Source organism: Lagopus leucura, unplaced genomic scaffold, assembly GCF_019238085.1.
Source record: "Lagopus leucura isolate 7727_CA_CO unplaced genomic scaffold, USGS_WTPT01 Super-Scaffold_100052, whole genome shotgun sequence".
Classification (NCBI taxonomy): domain Eukaryota; kingdom Metazoa; phylum Chordata; class Aves; order Galliformes; family Phasianidae; genus Lagopus; species Lagopus leucura.
Window position 1 is genome coordinate 727,196 of NW_024962298.1, and position 20,022 is coordinate 747,217.

The 20,022-nt window shown below is 54.4% G+C and overlaps 2 protein-coding genes across 7 annotated transcripts in view; one reads left to right on the forward strand and one right to left on the reverse strand.

Moving 5' to 3' along the window:
- Nucleotides 1-144: 144 nt before the first annotated feature.
- Nucleotides 145-17,606, reverse strand: PKM (pyruvate kinase M1/2). Of its 3 annotated transcripts, none has more exons than XM_042885686.1 (11): nt 17,582-17,606; nt 13,494-13,663; nt 13,027-13,118; nt 10,414-10,545; nt 9,995-10,181; nt 8,931-9,201; nt 8,334-8,484; nt 7,160-7,312; nt 3,498-3,664; nt 1,186-1,367; nt 145-940 (listed from the first exon to the last, which is right to left on the reverse strand). In XM_042885686.1, exons 2-11 carry the CDS (start codon nt 13,642-13,644, stop codon nt 834-836), a joined length of 1,593 nt encoding a protein of 530 aa, XP_042741620.1. In that variant the 5' UTR covers nt 13,645-13,663; nt 17,582-17,606; the 3' UTR covers nt 145-833. The 3 variants fall into 3 exon arrangements, with proteins under 3 accessions (XP_042741620.1, XP_042741618.1, XP_042741621.1); XM_042885684.1 differs by lacking the exon at nt 3,498-3,664 and adding an exon at nt 4,118-4,284 and having other exon boundaries at nt 17,582-17,605; XM_042885687.1 differs by lacking the exons at nt 3,498-3,664; nt 17,582-17,606 and adding exons at nt 4,118-4,284; nt 17,202-17,306.
- A 1,592-nt stretch (nt 17,607-19,198) lies between these two features.
- PARP6 (poly(ADP-ribose) polymerase family member 6) overlaps nt 19,199-20,022 on the forward strand; it is a 10,037-nt gene continuing 9,213 nt past the window's right edge. For all 4 annotated transcript variants that reach the window (XM_042885639.1, XM_042885640.1, XM_042885641.1 and 1 more), the window contains exon 1: nt 19,199-19,261. In XM_042885639.1, coding sequence (XP_042741573.1) covers nt 19,259-19,261 — 3 coding nt within the window. In that variant the 5' untranslated portion in view covers nt 19,199-19,258. The remainder of the gene's footprint in view (nt 19,262-20,022) is intronic.

The following is a 20,022-nucleotide window of genomic DNA, read 5'->3' on the forward strand; positions in this document are numbered from 1 at the left end:
TCGGCCCCACGCCCCCTTGCGCAGTTGCCCCGCCTCTTAAAGGGCCCGCGTCCCCTTTCCGGGTGCCCCCCTGTGGTGGCCCCCCGCCTCTCCACCCCCACGCACGACCCCGCTGTCGCGCAGCAGCAGCACAAGAAACAGTGGGCAGGGGTGCTCAGCTCTTTATTAACGTGCACAGTGGTGCTCCACAACCCCGTACACCCACCGGAGCAAACAGGGCGCCCAGACAGAGGGAACGCTCTCAGGAAAGGCGACAACACAGACAGACACCATATAAGGGCAGGTGGCTGCATAGAGATGAAGCGTGCGTCCCCCACCCATCCTGCACCCCAACAACCAGCAGGACTCCACCTGCACCCAGGGGCACAACGAGCAGCACTCTGGTTTGGGTTTCTAGTAGGAACCGCGGAGCACACCTTTGGAGTGTAAGCCCAGAGGGGACAACCCATAACCCCTCGGGGACAGAGGGCACCAACCTGGGGGAGCTGCGGTGTGCAGCAGCAGAACCGTTTACCACGAATGCCTACTCCTTCCCCATCACCCCACAGCCGGGGCAAGGAGAGGCATCAGCCACACCCTGAGGACAGTGCTAAGCTAGGGGGACACGGGGAGCGCAGAGCCCCACTGTGACATGGCTAACTACAGGCAGAGAGGTCTGGAAACACTACACACTTCAAGTATTCTGAGTGATTTAAGGTCTCTTCCCCCGCTGCTGCACTCGGTGGTGTTGAGCAACCTAAATCCACGCTAAGGACGAGGAGAACATCGCAAGCGACTGCAGGCCTAATGCATGGGGAAGGGCGCGGGGGTGGAAGAGGGGAGGTGCCGGCAGCTCATGGCACGGGCACCACCCGCATGGTGTTGGTGTAGCCGGAGCCAGGGCGCCAGCCTGTCAGCACGATCACCAGGTCCCCAGTCTTGAAGAATCCACGGGCTTTGCCTGGGGAAAAAGGAAAAAGCATCAGCACTCAGGTCTCCTCACACCTCCCTTCTCTCACTTACTAAAGCAGAGCTGGTTTCCTGCTGGCAGCTATTTCAAAGCTGCCGTGACAAAACCACCGTCCCATTTCCCCGTTAGATGCGGTGCACTTACACAACCGTGGTCCCCCACATTCCAACAGCAGCACCGACACTGCTGCAGGTCCTGCCGCAGCCCCCAGAGCAAGGCAGGAGCGCAGCACTCACCGACATTCATGCCCAGGTTCACACGGAGATCCACATCCTCCGCCCAGGCATCGTGGGCCGGCTGCTTGCACAGCACGGGGAAGATGCCACGGTACAGGTGTGCCTGGCGTGCTGTTTGGTCATTGCGGGTGACAGCGATGATAGGAGCCCGCGGGCGGTACCGGGACACCAGGTGTGCAGACCTGCAAGAGGGAAAAGCAGCACAGGGTGAGGCACAGCACTGCAGCACAGGCACAAGCAGAGGGGCACCCCTGCCTGCAGCACAGGCCATCTCCCATCACCCTGGAGAGCTCTGCCACTTCTGGAAGTGTGCCAGGTTGAGACCAGGGGATGCTGGCACAATATTTTGCAAGAGCCCAGTTCTACCAGCAGAGCTCAACACTCATTTCTCAATTTAGCAGTGGGGCCGAGCAATACCATGAGGCAACAGACCCTAATGGGTTTTGCGGGTGAGACTGCCGCACCCCTGGGTTTCAAAGTGCCATCTGCATGCTTCGGCCCAAACACAAGCATTTATTTGTCTCTGTTGCTATGTGAAGGTGGCTAGCTGCCATCTATTCTGTCCTCTGCAAGCTCTCCTCGGCATCTCAGCAGAGTCCCTGCAAGTTTTCACTGTTCTTGTCAACCCCCACCTCATGAGGTGGAACAAGCCTGTGTCAGCAGTGTCAGCAGTAGTGTGAGGATGCTTTCAGAGGGCAGAATCCATGTCAGGGAAAGGCAGCCACCCCCAAAGTTAGGTCTGACCACAGCTCACTGATGGGTTTAAGTCTCAGAGGAGCAACCAACATTTAATCCCATGTGTTCATGCTAGCCCCCCCCCCCCCCCCCCCCAAAGCAGATGCACTGCTGGAAGCAATACTGAAGCAAGTGCCTTCATCTGGTCTGAGTGTGGGGAGCACGGGGTTGCTCTGATGGAGGCTGACACCCACATGCAGAGACCAGGGACACCAGAGCCTCCATACAGCAGGCAGCAAGCACAGGGTGGCAACTACAGCCTCCCCTCCCTTGGGCTCCGCTTTTAGAAGCCAAAAAAAATAAAAGCTGCACAGCCATGCCATTTACAGCTCCATCTTTCTGACACACTTGCTAGCAGCTTTGCTAGCTTTTGCAAACCTTGTTTTCTGGAGCCAAGCTCAGCAAGAACCTGGTTCAAAAGCCCCCAGTCACACGTGCCAGCTCTCAGACAATCCTCCCCACACTGCCCAGCAGCTCTAACACACGCAGGTACTCCGAGGCTGTAACAGAATCCACAGCTAAAAATATTCAAATACCAGAGTTCAAATCTTTCCAAAAAGGTCAAGTGTAAGACTGGAACCTTTCACAAAGAAACTTTAGAAGGGTATCCAGAACTGTGCTCATGTAGTCGCTCCTCGTCTTTGCACAAAGTGGCTACTTCAAATCACTCTAAGCTGTAAGTTTAGGTTAAGGGTTCTTGAGGTGGGCCATGCCCAGCACGTGCACAGTCATGTTTCTGTTGCAGCACTAATTCTGCTGCCAGCTCCATGTAAGATACTCAGCTTCTCTTCTAGAAAGTAGTTTGAGACTTATGGTCCACCACCCTCTGAGCGTAGCTCCTCTAGCTGGAAAGCTGCTCACAGCCAGGCTGCAGCCCTGTGCTTCACTCTCACCCAACAGGAAGAGCAGTGTATCATCAGCACAGCTGGTTCAGAAATCCCTCCCTACACAGCTTCAGTCTGCGTTGCTGCCTCACCTGCAGCCACGGTGCTGAGCTCACCCAGCTGGACGCCTGCTTCTTCCACAGGACTACTCACAGGCAGGCTTTGGGAAGCTTGTAAAAACTTGCAATGCATTCATTTCCCCCACCTGACAATTCTGATTAAGCATTCTTTCTTCACCCCTCTTGTGCTTAGGGGAGCTGGGTTGGTGCCTAGAAGGTTCAGCAAGGTAGCAGCCAAACTACAGCTCTTTCAAGAGGACAAAGCCTTGATAGAAAAGAAAAGACTCTGCATCTGCTCAACTTTTAACTCTACTGCTAACTTGAGGACTTCTTGCTAAGAAGGTAGAAGCTGCAGCAGTTTACTTTTCCCCTCCGCTCTTCCAGCCAGCAATGCTGGCAGAGGTGCTGTGCAGAGCAGGAAGAGGCAGGGCCTGGTGCTGATGCCACGCTGGCAGGCTCAGGAACCCAGTGCCGCATGTGCGCAGATGTTTGAGATGTCTGCCACCTCCCCAGGAATCGTCGCTGCCAAACCTGGGCTCCGCTGCTACAGCTTTATTTCAAGGCACTCTGTGCGGGTCTCCTTCCCCCAACTCGGTCACGGAGCCGTGATCCGAGGGAACCTGCGACCTCCTACCTTCCGGACTTGGTGAGGACAATAATGGCCCCGCTGCAGCACTTGAAGGACGCTTCCACAGCGCCAACAGCAGCGGCCTCGGTGGGATCGCAGTTCAGGGGGGTCAGGCGACGCAGCTCCTCGAACAGCTGCCTGTGAAAGATGGCGGCCTCCGCCTCACGGGCGATCTAGAAGAGCGACATGCGTTCGGGAAGACAACACTCGTGTCAGTCACTCAGCACTGCGTAGAGCGAGGCGCTCTGTCACAGAGGTGTCACACAGCTGCTGCCAGCTTCTGCCTTTCAGAAGAGTTGCCAATGAGCCAAAATTGGCTTCAGCACCACCTTAATGAAGAGCAATTTGATCCTCCGAGTTTTTCTCACCAGTTGGTGGCATCTCACCCTGCTGGGCCCACACTCAATTGCCATTCATGCCCAACTGCCAGGCACTCTTGCTCTGCTCCTACCTACCTGCGGCCCTGCGGACACCAGAGCTGCACGCTGCTTGCTGAACGCCTGCAGTGTTAAGAGTGGTCTCTCATTCACGCAACGGCCGGCACGCAGCACATATCTAACCCGCATGCTGGGAACAAGCATCAGTTACCTTACCCAGCCTAAGCCTCTCCCCTCTCTGAGCCCTACCTGCCGGACTCGGTCATAACTATCAGAGCTGCTGCAAAGCATTTAAAAGAGGCCTCCACCGCGCCTGCTGCCATGGCATCAGCAGGCTCCCTGTGATGTACACTGTGGCGTAAGATTTCTTCAAAATGAAGACGATGGAACATTGCGGCCTCAGCCTCACGAGCAATCTGCAGTCCCGAGGAAGAAGGGCAGAGAAGAAAAGAGGAAAGAAAAGAAGGAAAGATAGACCAGAGGAACATGAGATCACATTAATTTGCTTAATTGTCATAGTAATGCATGCAAGAGGACACTAAAGGTCAGGCTGCGGAACACTCTTTGGCTCTCAGATGTGTTGCTGCATGTCACAGCACAGCTGCACTGCCTGCCCCACACCACCCGGCTGGCATGGTGCCTTAATGGCAGCACTCTCGCTGTATTTAGGACTCTTCTCAGAGCAACCAAGCGCAGTTTGCTTTTCAGGGATTATAGCATAACCCCTCAGACCACTCTTTCTTGTGGCTGCTTATTTCACTTCCCGGTAGTTCTTCCCTGGAAAGGGAGATGTGTGCCCTCCTAGCTTCATCCAGTTCAACTAAGAGCCAAAGAAGTTTCACCTCCAAGTGCTGTACCAACTTCTCTTTCAGAGACAGAGGAAAAAGCAGAAGCAAGCCTTCTTTACAGGGCTGTCTCACCACACAGTGAGGAATTTATGCTAGGCTCAGACAGGCCAGAGGTGCACAATTAAAGGCCTCCTGGTCACAGCCTAAGCATGTGCAACAAGCTCCATCATTTATTCATCCCAGTAGCATGAGAATCGCTCACATGAAAAGACAATTCCCATCTCAGAAGGCTGCACTCGCCCTTAACAACCTGATAAAGAAGGCTTGCAGAGACTAGAAAAGCATGCAAAGGCTGATCTTCTCAAGGTCTTCACCCCCTTACTCCCAAAGCTGAACAGCTGCCACACACTGCACTACAAGCTGATGTTAAAGCAAAGACTGTAGTGCCGTTGTCATAGGACCTTTGCACTTGGATCCCCTTTCCAATAAAAATTTTGCTACTTTGGTGCTAATGGATTATTTTTCATGATGCTGGAATTATCCCTCTTCCACAGATACCAGTTTAAGCCAAAGTAGTTAAGTGTCTTATGTCTAAATATAACAGGACATGTGATAGATAGGAACACGAGTCCAGAGCCAACACACCAGTCCTAAAGCACTCAGTTTTGTTTCTGCTGGCTTCACACTGTTAGGTCGAACGGATTATGGAGTATACATCCCTGCCTGGAAACACTGCAGGCACCAGCAGGCAGGCAGCATGCCTTCAGCTCCCAGGCCAGATGCAGGTAGCTTTGCACTACACGCAGAGTGAACCTGAATTTGGTGGGAAGGCTACTTCTCCACTGCCAAGAGTCGGAATGCAACTCAGTGCTCAAGTGCCTGCTCTGACAACGGCTTCAGAAGGGCACAGCAATTCCTCACTGCACATCACAGCTGGCTTTACGTGCATGGAAACAGTTTGTGTTTGTAGTTAGCATGAGGGTAGAGACTGCAGAGTGGAAGTGAGAGGAAAGGAAGTGGAAGAGCTATGCACACTGTGGTCCTGTTAGACAGAAGGGCCAGATCAGCATTTGGTAACTGTAGATCATCAGTTGGAAGTGGAAGGAAGCCCATTTCAAGAAGTAGGAAACACTCTGCTCAACATTTGGAAACTTGCTGCCAAACTCCAAGCACCTTTTTTTATTGCAGAGAAGCCAGTGAGGAAACAGCTCATTGCTGCAAAGCTCACTGGAAAATGATTGCTTTGTGAAACCATACAGCAACCCAGCAAAACTCTGGGAGAGAGCAGCTGAAGGCATTTCAGTGAAGCAAAGGGTGCAGGTCCTGCTCATTCTCAGTTCTGCTGATGACCTTCCTGCCTATGTCTACATACATTAACAATAAATCTGGATTTGCTCCTCCATAGAGCAGATATAAACTTTCAGTTAATCTCTGTGGGCCTGGCAGAAGGAGCACCATTATCCTCAGCCCTGCAGGAAGAGGGAAGCACGTGCAGGGGGGGGAACGGAGCCACAAACTCAGTTTGTGCTGTAGCTAACTACGCTTTCAGGCCAGAACTGCAACATTCATGGCAGTAAGTTTCCAAATCTTGGTAGGAAGATTCAGCCCTCAATGTAGGGCTGAAAGACTAAGGAAGGAATTTGAGTTCAGTTAGAATTCAGCTCGTAAGCCAGCAGTCACTGCCCAGTAGTTAAAAGTCATGTTTTATTTGCCATGTGAGAAAACAGCACTCCATACTGACCAGATAAAAGATGTTTAGATAATGCACTGCAAACAGAAATGCTAGCTCAGTGCCTTCATCTGTATCACCTGAACTACAGATGAAACTATCATGATTCACAGCCCTAGCAAGTGGGGAAAGCCAGTACTTCTAGATGTCTGGCATCAGGATTTTTGATGAACTGAAACACAAGCTGGGTTAACGTGAAGCAGAGCAGAGCCTTCTGGCAGTTCAGGCATGTAAAAACATGGTGCTGTCGTGCAACAAACATTCCCACCACCAAATGCATCAGCTGCTGGATGCAACACCTCAAGCCTCCTCCTTCCCACCCTTCCCAGTCCCTCCCTTCCCCCACAACCTTGAGGAGTCAGCTAACACTATGTTATCTAGAGACACTGCTTAACAAGCAGCTTCCTGACCTTGGGCAAGTTTAAGGCAATTAAAACACTAAAATGCACAAGGCATTCAAAGAAATTCATACCAAGGTAGCAGCCAAAAAGCCTGTACCTTAGCCTTAAATCAAAATGAAGGTGTTTCAATTGAAGTTTTAGATCTCTGAGCACTGCAATGCAGCTCTCAGCTCCACCTGGCAGCAGCGTGCAGCATTCAATGCAAGGCTCCAGACCCTCAGGGCCACGCTAGGTAAAGCAAACCCCACGGTGGGAGCACGAACCAAAGAACTGCTGCTTTATGCCACTAGGTGCTGCCACCTAGCACCAGGCATTCACATCTCCAGGTGTGGGAAGGCAGAGCACTGCCACTTGCACCAGGGGGGCTACTCACAGCGTGCTGCATGCGCACAGCCTCCAGCGGGTAGTCTCCCTTGGCGGTCTCCCCAGACAGCATGATGCAGTCCGCTCCATCCAGAACTGCATTGGCAACATCACTGCCCTCAGCACGGGTTGGGCGAGGCTTCTTGATCATGCTTTCCAACATCTGCAGATAAATGAGTTCAGAAGAGTCAGGATACAGCAGGAGGAAGCAGCTGGTTTTGCACTAAGGCACCTCCATACACGTGTAAGGTACAAGTCAAGGTATAACCTGACTTCTGGTAGCAGGGAGAGACATTGTCCTGTAGAGGGGCCTGCTACCTAACAAGCTCTAAATTAAAGCAAAAACACACAACACATTTTCTTCCCACTCTACACTTACTCCTTTTCTGAAGGGCTTTAACTCACACAGCACCACAGATATTGTATTCTCACTTTCCAGTTCGACTTCTCAGCACCAGAGCTTGGTCTAAGAAACTCAACTTGGAGATTTATTGCAGCATATGCTCCTGCTCCTTTCTGAGGTTGCTACTAACATGCTGTTCTGGTTGGAAACATGTGGCTGGTACATGCAGAATCTCACCTAATGACTGCCTAGAGTCAATCTGCACTACCCTAACAGAGGCACATAATCCCACAGCCTGTACCCAGAGCAAGTACTGCTAGTCAGCCCTGCCAGTGCCTGAGGACTGTCTGCCTGTGATCTGTACTGAAGCTGCAGTGTCAGCTTCCTCCCCTCATTTGCAGTTCCCAAGGTAATCATATTATAGATCATATTGTTTTTTCTGTTCCTTCTAACGCAGCAGAATGAGTGCAACTTTCAAACGACCCGGGACACAGCAACTCAGAGCAATCCTTCTGTTAGATAGGGACATGCTGCTCTAAGATGCAAAATGCAGGTTATTTTTCCCCAAAATTTTCTGGACACATCCCAAAAGGCTCATGTAGTGTAAGGTTTTAAGGGGTAGAGCCTTCAGCAGCCAAGCCTTAATGGGGAAGACCCCAAATCCCTGAAGATGTGTTGTTCAGCCACTGCAACGCCTCTTGGCTCTTGCTTCTCACCTGCTAACAAATGCTATCAAAGATCTGCCCCCAGACTCTCCGCAGCATGCAAGGACAGCTGCTGACACCCTGCCAGACCCACAAACACCCAGCAGTTATACAAGCTAGCTTCGTGTTCAGAGCACCTGAGTGGCACAGATGATGGGTTTGCCAGCCCTGTTGCAGCGCCCAATCATCATCTTCTGTGCAAGGAAGACTTTTTCAGCAGGGATCTCAATACCCAGGTCACCACGGGCCACCATAATACCATCGCTGGCCTCCATGATCTCATCAAACCTGCAGCAAGAGGAGAGATTCATTATCCCCTTTGTTTTGAGGGTGTCCTCCCTGCTGTCCTCCCTTTTCTGAAAGGAAGCATCACTCAGAGCCTGATGCACAGACAGCCTATCGACATGCTGACCTTCCAGGTGCCATTTTGGTACCCTGTAATACCACAGCAGGAGGAAGGAACATAAGGTCAAGCCATAGGACAATTTCTTAAGTTATATATAAACAGATTAAGAAGAGCAAGAGCTTATCTGAGACATTTCAGTCTAATAGTTTGTCACATATTTGGTGATTCCATGCATTAGCTCACCAGTTTGCATCCTGAGCACTGAAGTCTGAAATCACACTCACTACAAAGAGTGATGTACATTTCTGAGGAGCTACAGCATGAAAGGGTCGTGTCCTCCTGCTGCTCCAGAGTGAAGGACTTGCAGTGCCACTCATGCAAAGCTCACCTGCGCACACCCTCGTGATTCTCAATCTTGCTGATGATCTTGATGTGCTTTCCCTTTTCCCCTAGCACCTTCCTGACAGCGTGGACATCAGCAGCTTTGCGGATGAAGGAAGCAAACACCATGTCCACGTTCTGCTCCACACCAAATTTCAGGTCCTGAATGTCCTTCTCTGAGACCGCAGGCAGGTCAACCGCAGCACCAGGGAGGTTCACTCCCTTCTTGCTACCAAGCATGCCACCATTTTCAACCTCAGTCATGACAAAGTCCTTGCCTGAAACAGATGCATTCCCACAGTCAGAGCATAGCAGGGTGAGTTCCCCACCACCAGCTCCCACATCCCCTCCTGCCAAAGCTGCCTGAGAACCACAATGTTTACAGCAATCACAGCAGAAGCACAGCACTGCTCTCCTTGAGACTCCCGTAACACGTGAGCTTGTAACGTACCTGTGAGAGCACAGCACAAAACCACTGTGTGCTTTAGGGAAAGATGCCTCTTTTCCCCACCATGCAGGAGATTGGGGCTGCTTCCCTCAAAGAACTAGCAGGCTACATTTCTGCATGTGGGCATCCCATAATATCCAAGCACCTCACCCACACCTCCCTGCATGCTCTGGAGTTACAGGAGATACCTCCAGGCTAGAGCAGATTTTTGAACCACCATGAAGGAAACACTGGGAAATTCACTTTCCCTTGCACTACCAGTAAAGCTAGTTCAGTTTCTAACCATAAAACACAGGATCTTGTTACAAAATTTGCTCAACTCTGAGTAGGAAGTATGAATTAATGTAGTTTAATAGGCATACGCATGCCCCCCACGTATTCATCTGTGAGAGGGGGTTCTGGATGACTACTGAATGCCAGCTCAAGCTAATTACCCCAGCTGAGCAACTTTTTTTTTTTTTTTTTAACTATAACATCTCACTGCAGCATTAAGTCTTAGATCTCAGTGCTCATTTCTTTAACTCAGAACTTAAAGAACCATTCTGGAGGGAAGGAAGTCACAAAGATTCTTAGGGAAGAATGAACAAGGAGAGCTAGCAAATGCTGTGAGGGTTGCTACACACCTTTCTCCTTAACCAGCAGGGAAATGAGACCATCATCCACATAGATTTTGCTGCCCACATCTACAACTTTGATGAGGTTCTTGTAGTCCAACCACAGGACGTGCTCATCACAGTTCTCCATGAAGGCATTGTCCAGGGTCACTTTGAGAGCTGCGCCCTTCTTGAGCTCCACCTCTGCTGTGCCACTCTGCGTGTCAAAACAAGTGTTTCAGAAAAAAAAAAAACATGAAAAAACAAGCACCCAGCTGCCTTGCAGCAGTTCGTGCAGACTCTTGGTACAAATGCCAGACAACACATACAGTTATTTTGTTCTCATAAGATAATCCTTGTTTGGGAAAAGCAGGCCATGGGAACATTATCTAATCTCAGGCACTGGAAAAGGTGGGCATAAAAAAAAAAAAAAAAAAGGAGCAACTTACTCCCTTGATGAGTCCAGTTCGGATTTCAGGTCCCTTGGTGTCCAGTGCAATAGCCACAGGTCTGTATGTGATTGGGTCAGAGGCAAAGCTCTCTGTAGCCTCTCGCACGTTCTTAATTGTGCCCTCATGATACTGGAAAAGAGAGGGAAACTTTCAGCTCACTTCTACTCCACTGCTTGTGCTACATAGCCCAAACACTACTCAAGTATGATCAAATAGCAGCAGCTGGAGGACTGCATGTGTGAAAGGACAGAACAGCAAGAAAGCATCAAAGCTAAGGGATGGTTGCACATAGCTGCTGTCCTCTTCCCTTCAGAGCTTGAAAGTGGAGGTGCCACACTGCCCCAGAGCCTTTCAACCTCATCCCCCACTATCAGTCCCACCAACACAACCAAAGCAAGGACGTTGCTGTCAAGCACATGGGTGGACACTTTCACAACTCTGACTCAGATTTCCGCTAGGGATAAGGGATTTACTCAGAGGATATTATCCCTTTACGTATTTGCATTTTATTTTGAGAGCTAACGCAACTGCAGCCAGACGTTCAAGGCTCTGACTCCGCACACCACGCTCCAAAACCCTTCCATGGGTGCAAGAGCATTTTGTTAGTACTGCCAATTTTGGGACAGTTTCACAGGGAAATTCCCATCCCAATCATCTCAAACAAGCTTCAGATGATCATCAAGTCAGGTTGCTATCTAGTTTAAACAACACTAGAGATAAGCTTGACAGTTATGCAATACTTGGCAGGCTCCGGAAGGTAAGAAATGCCCTTTCCCCTCCCTGTGGCATGGGCTGACAGCATGCAGCCTGGATCACCTAGCTGTCCTCACATCACCTGCCCTGGGATCAGGAAGGTGCATCTGCAGCAAGCCATGCATGCCCTCAGCCAGAAATACACCACAGCTAGCTCTCAAGAGCAGAAAAAATTAAGTTTACTGATCAAGTGCACAAGCGGAGACTGAGAAAGCACCTGGTCCTTCCACATACCCCAGCTGTAACAGGCAGCACCGGAAACATGCCTGAGCAGAGCCGTGGGGCTTATCAGTCACCTGGGATGTTTTATTACTTGGTACAGATCAATGACCAGCTCCCAGGAAGTCTTCCACAAGAATTACACGTGATCGGAATGCTGGCAGGGGCTGAAGTAAAAGCAGACTTCCTCCATGAAAGAGCTTCAAGGTCTAGCATCTGGTTGCAGCTACTAACTTGAGCCCTGTTATGTGTTTTAGGATGAACATTGGAACTGAAATATGGACAGCACGTGAAAACCTCAAGCAACTGTAGTGGACAACAGAGTGCTTGAGGAACCAGATGGGAACTCAGTCTTGCCTGGTTACTCAGCTAGCAGTCAAACTGGGCAGCAGACAGCAGTTGGTTTTGCTGCAATCACCTAACCTCCATCTAAACCAAATATGCAATTGGGCTGCACTTCACCCAAAGCCAAGCCACATTCCCTGTCCTTCACCTCAGCAAGCAAGCACACCAACCACAGCACTGTGCTAAGACAGCTAAGAAGGTTCAAGCTTGGCCACCAACTCCTTGCTGAACCTCCTGGCTGGGAGCAGCACGCGACCACTGAGGAGTGAAACCAGTCCATACAGCCCTTTCTACGTTTGAATTTTGGTCAGCTGCAGCCTGCGCACTGCTGCTACCACAGGCTAATGCAGTCATGGTCCAACGGTTGTGCGCAGCTAAACACCAGACCTTTTGATTTCTACAGTGCCCTGTGGCCTTTAAAGGCCATGAGGGTGAGAGGTCGAGCCGTTACACACCTCAGGGCTCACAGCTCACTAAGTAAAGCCACTGATAGCTGTCATTTGGTTACAGTTTGACATTTTGAAAGCAGGAGGGCAGCCAGCGTAAGAACTCAGTCTCAACGCTAAGGGTGGCATTCCGGGCAACCTGGAATGGGATCCTTTGCTCCAGCAGCGTTGCAGAGGATCTCTTCTATTTATATCAAAAAGGGCTCGTCCACCACAAGCAGTGTTCATTTCTTCTGACCTTACTCCCAGAGGATTACTGCCCCCACAAGTGACAAGCTGCTAGCTTCATGACTACTGAGGACATAACCTGAGCAGCTGGCTATCCAGGCAAGTCCAGAAGCGCAATTCCTCCAGACACACACAGTAATTACTTCAGCTGACTTATCTTTTGAGACAAAGTTATTCACTGACCGCTTGCAAAACCTTCAACGGTGAAGCAGGGTGAATGACTGTGTACTGTGAATGGCTGCGTACTCCTGCAGAGGTACGCAGGCAACCCAGAAGCAGCCTAGCCCTAAAGCAGATGCGAGTTCATTTCCCCATGAGGGTGGGGAAGAAGCAAAGGAACTCAGATATCAGCTACCTGGCTCCCAGATAGAGGTAGGTGCAGAAAAGGGTGTGGAAATAACTCAAGCTGCTTCCAGAAAGCATTGAAACATTATCAGGAATGTTGCAGGCTTGGCATTTACAGCTGGCACACTTCCCCCAAACATGAAGTTTTGTCTTCCTACACTACCACAGCTGCTCTGGAGCAAGTTGGATTTCCCTTGGTCTCGTCTTGCAGAAGGGAAGGAAGGGATGAGCAGTCACAAGTTCAGGACAGCGTCAGTCCCACCCCCATCCTTACCTCATGGGTGCCATGCGAGAAGTTGAGGCGGGCAACATTCATTCCAGATTTAATCATTTCCTTCAGCTTGTCCACAGTGCGGGAGGCTGGGCCTAAGAGGAGGAAACAGTTTGAATATTAACCTGCTATAAATAATGAGATAACCCACAAGCATCAGGCTGTTTCATGTGGAGGGGCTAACTGAGACACAGTGGATACAGACTTGCTCAACACAAAAGCAGCTCCTTTGTCTTAACTTGACTTTGGGAGCACATTTGAACCCAACCGGTTCAGACATCACTGGATTTACTACTAGCAATAAAAGCAGGCAGACAGGCATGGGAAAGTTGTGTTGTTTCAACAGACAGGCACAGCCTTGGCAACAGATGAAGGCTGAAGCCATCCCACATTCCCACAATGAGTTTCACCAGCACAGGCATTCACAGCCTAACGTGAGCCACGTTCCCTGGGATGTGGGAGCCACGTACCGATGGTGCAGATGATGCCGGTGTTTCTGGCAGTGGTCAGCTCAGAGTCAATGTCCAGGCGGCACATGTGCTCCAGAAAGGTGTCTGCCATGGCAGCGTGCAGCTGCTGGGTCTGGATGAAAGCGGTCCCTGCATCGTGGTGCTTCGACATGGTTACTGGAGTTCGGTGTCTGCAAGAGAAGAAAATGGTGCCGGATTTAGGGATCACCCCTGCTCACTCACCATGCAGAGACACCAACACACCCACGTGATGAATATGGAGGTAACGAGAAAGCTGCTACTGGGTCAGACTATCGTCATGTTCCTACTTGAGAGTCTTAGATACAGGCAAGACACACTTCTATTTAAATGTCATTCCCCATGGACACCACCCAAAGCTCACCTGCCTTCTATGCAGAAGTTCCCTTCATAGCTTCTCTTCATTGCCAGTCTTCCCCTGCAGCTACACAACGCAACAAAATTCAAGCGCTTCAGTGCACAGGCAGCGCGCTGCCCGCTGCCTGCCCGCTCTCAGCCCATCTCTGCCAGCAGCCTGGGGACCGGGCGGCCGGCTGCTGGCGTGACTGCAGGCGTGCTGCACGCGGGGACACACCTCAGCACACCAAGTGCACCTAGGCTTAACCCGGCCTTTAAGCCCGCAGATAATCAGACTTGAGTTGATTGAGCACAACGCCGGGGCAGACGATGCAAATAAGACTAAAGAATCCTTGAATGTCCTCAAGGGCCCTCTTCCAAATGAATACACCACTACTGCAGTCCATGCATTTGCAGGAGGCAGGAAGACTCCGACAGGGCTTGAGACCGGCTGTTTCTGGGAGTAGGAAACTCCGTGCTTGTCTCCACGAGATGAAAGCATCCCCAGAACAGCAGGGAAGGTTCTGAGCACACAAGAAAGCTGAAGTGAAACCCACAGTTGTGTGCTGCAATGGGAGGACCCCCACTGGGAATTCTGTCCTCAAGCAGCAATGCAGCTAGAAGCCACTTATCCTCTCCTTCCTGCACGCCTTCCTTCTGCACTTACACCCAGGTGAGATGGGACCATGTGCCTGGGCAAGGCTCAGCTTCTTGGTGTGCTGCTCCCCAAGGTGGGGGGGACGGATGGACTGCTGACCCTCAGTACACCATCAGCACACTGAGCCGTGCAGAGATGCGCTCCATCTGCCACAAAAACAGAGCTCACCGTGCACCTCCAGCTGCCAAGGGCATTAATAAACCAGCAGCTCCACTAAAGCTGGGCCGAGCAGAAGGGAGCAGCATCAGCACAGAGGTCCCCCGCCAGCCGCTCCCCCCACCTACGTGCTGATCCTCTCGCAGGCAGCCCTGACTCACCATCGCCTCATCGCCGCGCGAAATGGAGCGCAAAGACGGGCCAGCAAAAACCATAATTTGTCCTGGCAGGCGTCCTTCACCTCAGCCCTGCCAGAAGCTGCTGATTCACTCAAGTCAGTACAAGAAAGCCTGCCCACATAAAAGCCTCAACAAAGGCACCTTATTATGGGGATGCCCGCTGCTCAGACCTGAACATGGGTGTTTCAGCCCTCTAACATCTGCTGGTGCATCCTGGAGCACCTGCTGGATAGCACAAAAAGCCTCTGCCGGGAAACTGCCTCTGCAAAGAGCAGCGAAAGGGACCGCGTGGCTGTGGGGAACAGGGTTGGGGAGAGACGAGCACGTTGGGCAGGAGCTCAGCCTCCCTGCTTTGGAGACAGCTTCCTCCTCGTGAAAACTCCCCACCCACTCAAGTCATTTGTGAGTGTGATTTCCAAGCCCTGAAGGCTTTATGATTTTATAAAAAGGGAGGAGAGTTAAATTGCTTTGAGTCAGAATCCCCAGAGATTCTCCAACAGACTCAAGGAGATAAGAGACATAGCGACAGGGCTGTGCTGTGACCTTGCTCAGGGGGGAACAGAGGAAACACAGCAGCAAAATAAAATCCCAGCCACCATCTGCTGGGCTGCAGGGAGCTCCACATTCTTGTTCTTCCTCCTGCATCCCATTTGCAAGGAGCAATGCCCAAAGGGCGAGCGGTTTTATAACCCTAAGAGGAATGTCTGGCATTTCCCACTTTTTGTTTTTTAAATCAGCTCCTCAGGAACACCTGAAGGCACTCTGAGCTGAGCTAGGAAGGGGGTGGGGGAGTAATACCTTGCAAAGCCTGATTCCCCACACAAAGCTGCTTTACTTTCTCGGGGCGTAACTCGGCGTAGCTCTCAAATCCCCCGAGGTATCACCCCATTTCAGGCAAGGCACACTCAAGATGGCCGGTGCCTCCTCGACCGCTGAACATTCCAGAAAGGCAAAACCGTTGGAAGGCAGCGGGCCGGGCTGGGCAGCAGGGTGACTCAGTGCGAGCTGCAGCACCGAACCTCTGGCTGCGGCATCCCAGCTGCGCCCCGGGGCAGGAAGGAGGCACAGCCCCACCGCCATCCCCACCCACAGCCACGGAGCCGGGCGCACAGCAGGCTGCCAACATTGCGGCCCCCCTCTCTGGGAGGGGAGGATGACTCCGACTGCGGGAGGTTGCGCCGCAGCCTTATGCAACTGCAAGATGGCCTCCCAAAGGCACCCCTCGTGGGGCCGGCCGGGATGGGCCGTCGAGCCAGCAGGCGGGGGATGAGCGTCGGGCACGTTCACTGCGTGTTGTAACGCCGCGTCCGCCCTTCCTAGAGGACAAGGGCACGGAGCAGGCTTCAACTAAAGAAACGAAGCACAGGCGGCAAACTTATCAAGAGAACACAGTCAGAGCGTGCGCACCTTCCATCCTCACCGCGCAGCGGGCTGCGCCGGCACAGGACGGGCAGCTTCGCCGCACAGCGGCAGCGGTCAGAGCGCCGCGCTTCGGAGCCTTAATGCAGGAAGCCCCGCAGGGCGCGCCGCAGCAGCCCATGCCGTACGTGCGGACCCGCACAGCGCGGCGCCGCCCCCTCCCCCTCCTGGCCGCACAGGGCGGCACGTGGCCGCGGCGCTCGGCCCCGGGGCACGGCGAGGTGCGCGGCCGCTCCTCAACGACTCGCAACCGTCTGTCCGAGCGTTGCTCCGGGTGCGGGGCGGGCGCGCAGCCGCGTGCTGGCGGCGGCATTTTCGGCCCTGCGTTGGGGTGTGGTTCTCCGGCTACCATCCTCCCCTCCCCCCCCAGACACACACCGGTGCCAGCACGTGCTCTGGAGCCGTCCCCGGGGCGGCAGGGTGCCCGAACCCGGCCCTGCGCACCACCCGCTCCCCAAGGAGCGCAGTGCCGACTCGGAGTGGCACGTAGCGGGCTCTGCATGCCGCCTCTCCGCTTCGACGGGCGGCCGCCGTCCGCTAACAAAAGCCCCATTCACGCACCCCGAGCGCTTCAAAGCCCGCGGCAGGGCGGGGGGGAGGGGCAGGCGGCCACGCGGGGATGAACGGAATCCCAGAGCTGGGAGAGCAGGGAGCCTCGGGAAGATCCGAGAGGGGCCCCAGCACGTGGCCGCGGCGCCGACGGCTGACTCAGCCCGGGCGGGCGGAGCGCTGCGGGCACCCACCCAACCAACCCTCCGCCAGCGCCGCCGCGACCCCAACCGCGTGGAGCTCCCCCTCCCCTCAGCGCCCCCTCGGCGCCCTGCCGTGAACGTAACACTCCCGCCTGAACGTCGGGTCCGGCGACGATGACGGCGGCCTCGGCTGCCCACTTGCCGCCCTCCTTCAACGCCCTCCCTGTGCGGAGCCGGAGGCCGCCGTTACCTCCTAGTGCTGCTTCCGCCTCCGAGACCGTCCTGCCTAAGCGCCGCCGCCGCTCTGCACGCCTCCCCGCCGCGCCGCCAAGGTGATCCCGGCCGAAGCGCCGCCCCGCGGATCCCTCCGCCCACTGCGCAACGAGGCGAACGGCCGAGACTCTTTTTTCTAGCGGACGCGCAAGCTGCGGAGGAAGCGATGTGACTCTCACGCGCAGCGCAGCCAATCAGAGGGTGGCACAGCCTGAGCGCACGCGGGGGAAGAGTGGCCGCGGCCTTAAAGGGACCGCGCTGCTCTTAAAGGGACCGCGCTGCTCCTAAAGGGACCGCGCTGCTCTTATAGTCTTAGCTCCCTTCGGCTCTCCCACCCGCGCCCCTTGCCCACGGTACCTGCAGGGATGCCGGACGGCCGAAGGGCGCCGTGAAGCGGCTTCTGCTGGCCCCTGAGCCACCCCATATGTCATTGGGGTTGCCCCCAAGTTTGGGGGACAAAACAGGTGTCCTAGGGAGAAAAGGTCAATGCACCCACGTGGCTTCGTCACGCATAGACCCCCCAATGCGATGACATCCCACGGAAGATGGAGGTGCAGGGGAAGACGTGCCATCCCCCTGCTGCCAACCCTGTGGTCTGGGGACAGAAATAGACATCTGGGGACAAAAATAGGTGTCTTGAGTTACAGAGCAGGCCTGGGTGCCCAAACTTGTCAGAAGCCGTCTTGTCAGTGGCTCTGGGTAGCATGGGGTGAGGTGTCCCCATGTCATCCCAAAAATGGGAGAGAGAGGCGAGGACATGAGAGCACTGTGCTGGAATTATGGGGATGTCGTTCCCGCAATGTGGGGACTCTGTGCTGGGACCGTGGGGACACTGCTGAGGGCATGGGGGGACCCTACCTGGATGTTCTGCATTGGGATCATCAGGGCACTGTGCTGCAGACATTGGGAACAATGTGCCACACCGCAAGGAAGGGCTCTTTATAGAGGTCCTCTTGGGGTCCTTGTGACAGTAATGTGGCACCCAAGGTGGGCACCCAGTGCCACATCCATGTGACGCTGTGCTGGGGACACTGGAGATACTGAGTCAGGTGCATGGGGACCCAACATGGGACCATGGGGGGCCAGGGGGACCCTGTGCTGAGAACACTGAGTGAGGACTGCAGGGACCTAGTGTGAGGCTGTGGGAACCATGGGGACCCGCATGTGGCCATGAGTACCATGGGGGACCATGGAGACTCTATGCTAAGGACATTTGGGGATACTGAGCAGAGACCATGAGGCCCCAGTATAGAGCCACAGGGCATCCAATGTGAGGCCATGGGGACACCACATGGGATCATAGAGACCATGAGGGACTGTGAGACACCAGAGGGACCCTATGCTGGCAACACTGAGTGCAGGGACCTGATATGAGGCCACGGGGGACCATGGGGACCCAGCATGGGGTCATGGGGACACTGTGCTGGAGGCAATGAGTGAAGGCCATGCAGGCACAACACGGGGCCATAGGGGCCATGATAGGACTGCAGGGACCCTATGCTGGGGACAATGAGGGGAGACTCCAGGGACCCAATGGGAGGGCATGCGGGACTCAACACGGGGTCATGGGGGCCATGAGGGGCTGTGAGGGACCACAGGGACAATGAGAAGCGCAGGGACCCAACGTGAGGCCACGGGGACCGAAAGCGGGCTCCTGGGGACCGCGTGCGGGGGACACTGAGTGAGGACTGCAAGGACCCGGCGCGGAGCCGTCGTGTGGGGACCCGGCACGGGGCCGCGAGCACCGCGCGGAGAGTCCGCGCTAAGGACATTCGGGGACACTGAGCAGAGCCCATGGGGACCCGATGTGGGGCCGCGGGGGTCCGCCGCCCGCCGCCATCCGCCCGCCCCGCTCGAGACGCGGCCGGGACGGGTCGGGGGCTCGGGGCCGGGGTCCCTGCGGTGACGTCACCGCCCGGGCGGCGTTGCCGGGCGACGGAGGCGCGGGGCCCTGACGTCAAGGCCCGATGGCCGCCCGCCCGCCCGGCGGCATGGAGGCGGCAGGGACGGGGCCGGGCCGCGGGCAGCGCTGAGATGGTGAGGGCCGGGGACGGCGGCGGGGACGGGGGGACGCCGGGCCGCCTCGGCAGCGGGGCCCGCGGGCGGCGCCGGGGCCGGGCCTCGCGCGCAGGCCGCGCCGCGGTCGGGGGTACCGAGGGGGGAACGGCCGCGAGCGCGGGGCCGGGGTCCGCCGTGTGCCCCTCGAGAACGCTGGGAACCCCGAGCTGTGTGAGCCCCGCGGGTGGAGGAGGGAGTGGCTGAGGGAGCTGAGCCCTGCCCATGGGCTGGGGGATCTTTGCGGGGTAACGGCTGGGTGCCCCCCCGGCCTGCACCACTAGCCTGCACCGCTCGATCTGAGCATCTAAACCCGCACCGTGCAAACCTGCACCTCCAGAACCCGCGTCTCTCATTCTGCACCTCAAACCTGCACCTCAAAACCTTCATCCCAAACCTTCACCCCAAACCTGCATCCCAAACCTGCACCTCTAAACCTTCACCCCAAACCTGCACTCCAAACCTGCACCTCTAAACCTTCATCCCAAACCTGCATCCCAAACCTGCACCTCTAAACCTTCACCCCAAACCTGCATCCCAAACCTGCACCTCTAAACCTTCACCCTAAACCTGCACCCTAAACCTGCACCTCTAAACCTTCACCCCAAACCTGCATCCCAAACCTGCACCTCTAAACCTTCACCCCAAACCTGCACTCCAAACCTGCACCTCTAAACCTTCATCCCAAACCTGCATCCCAAACCTGCACCTCTAAACCTTCACCCTAAACCTGCACCCCAAAC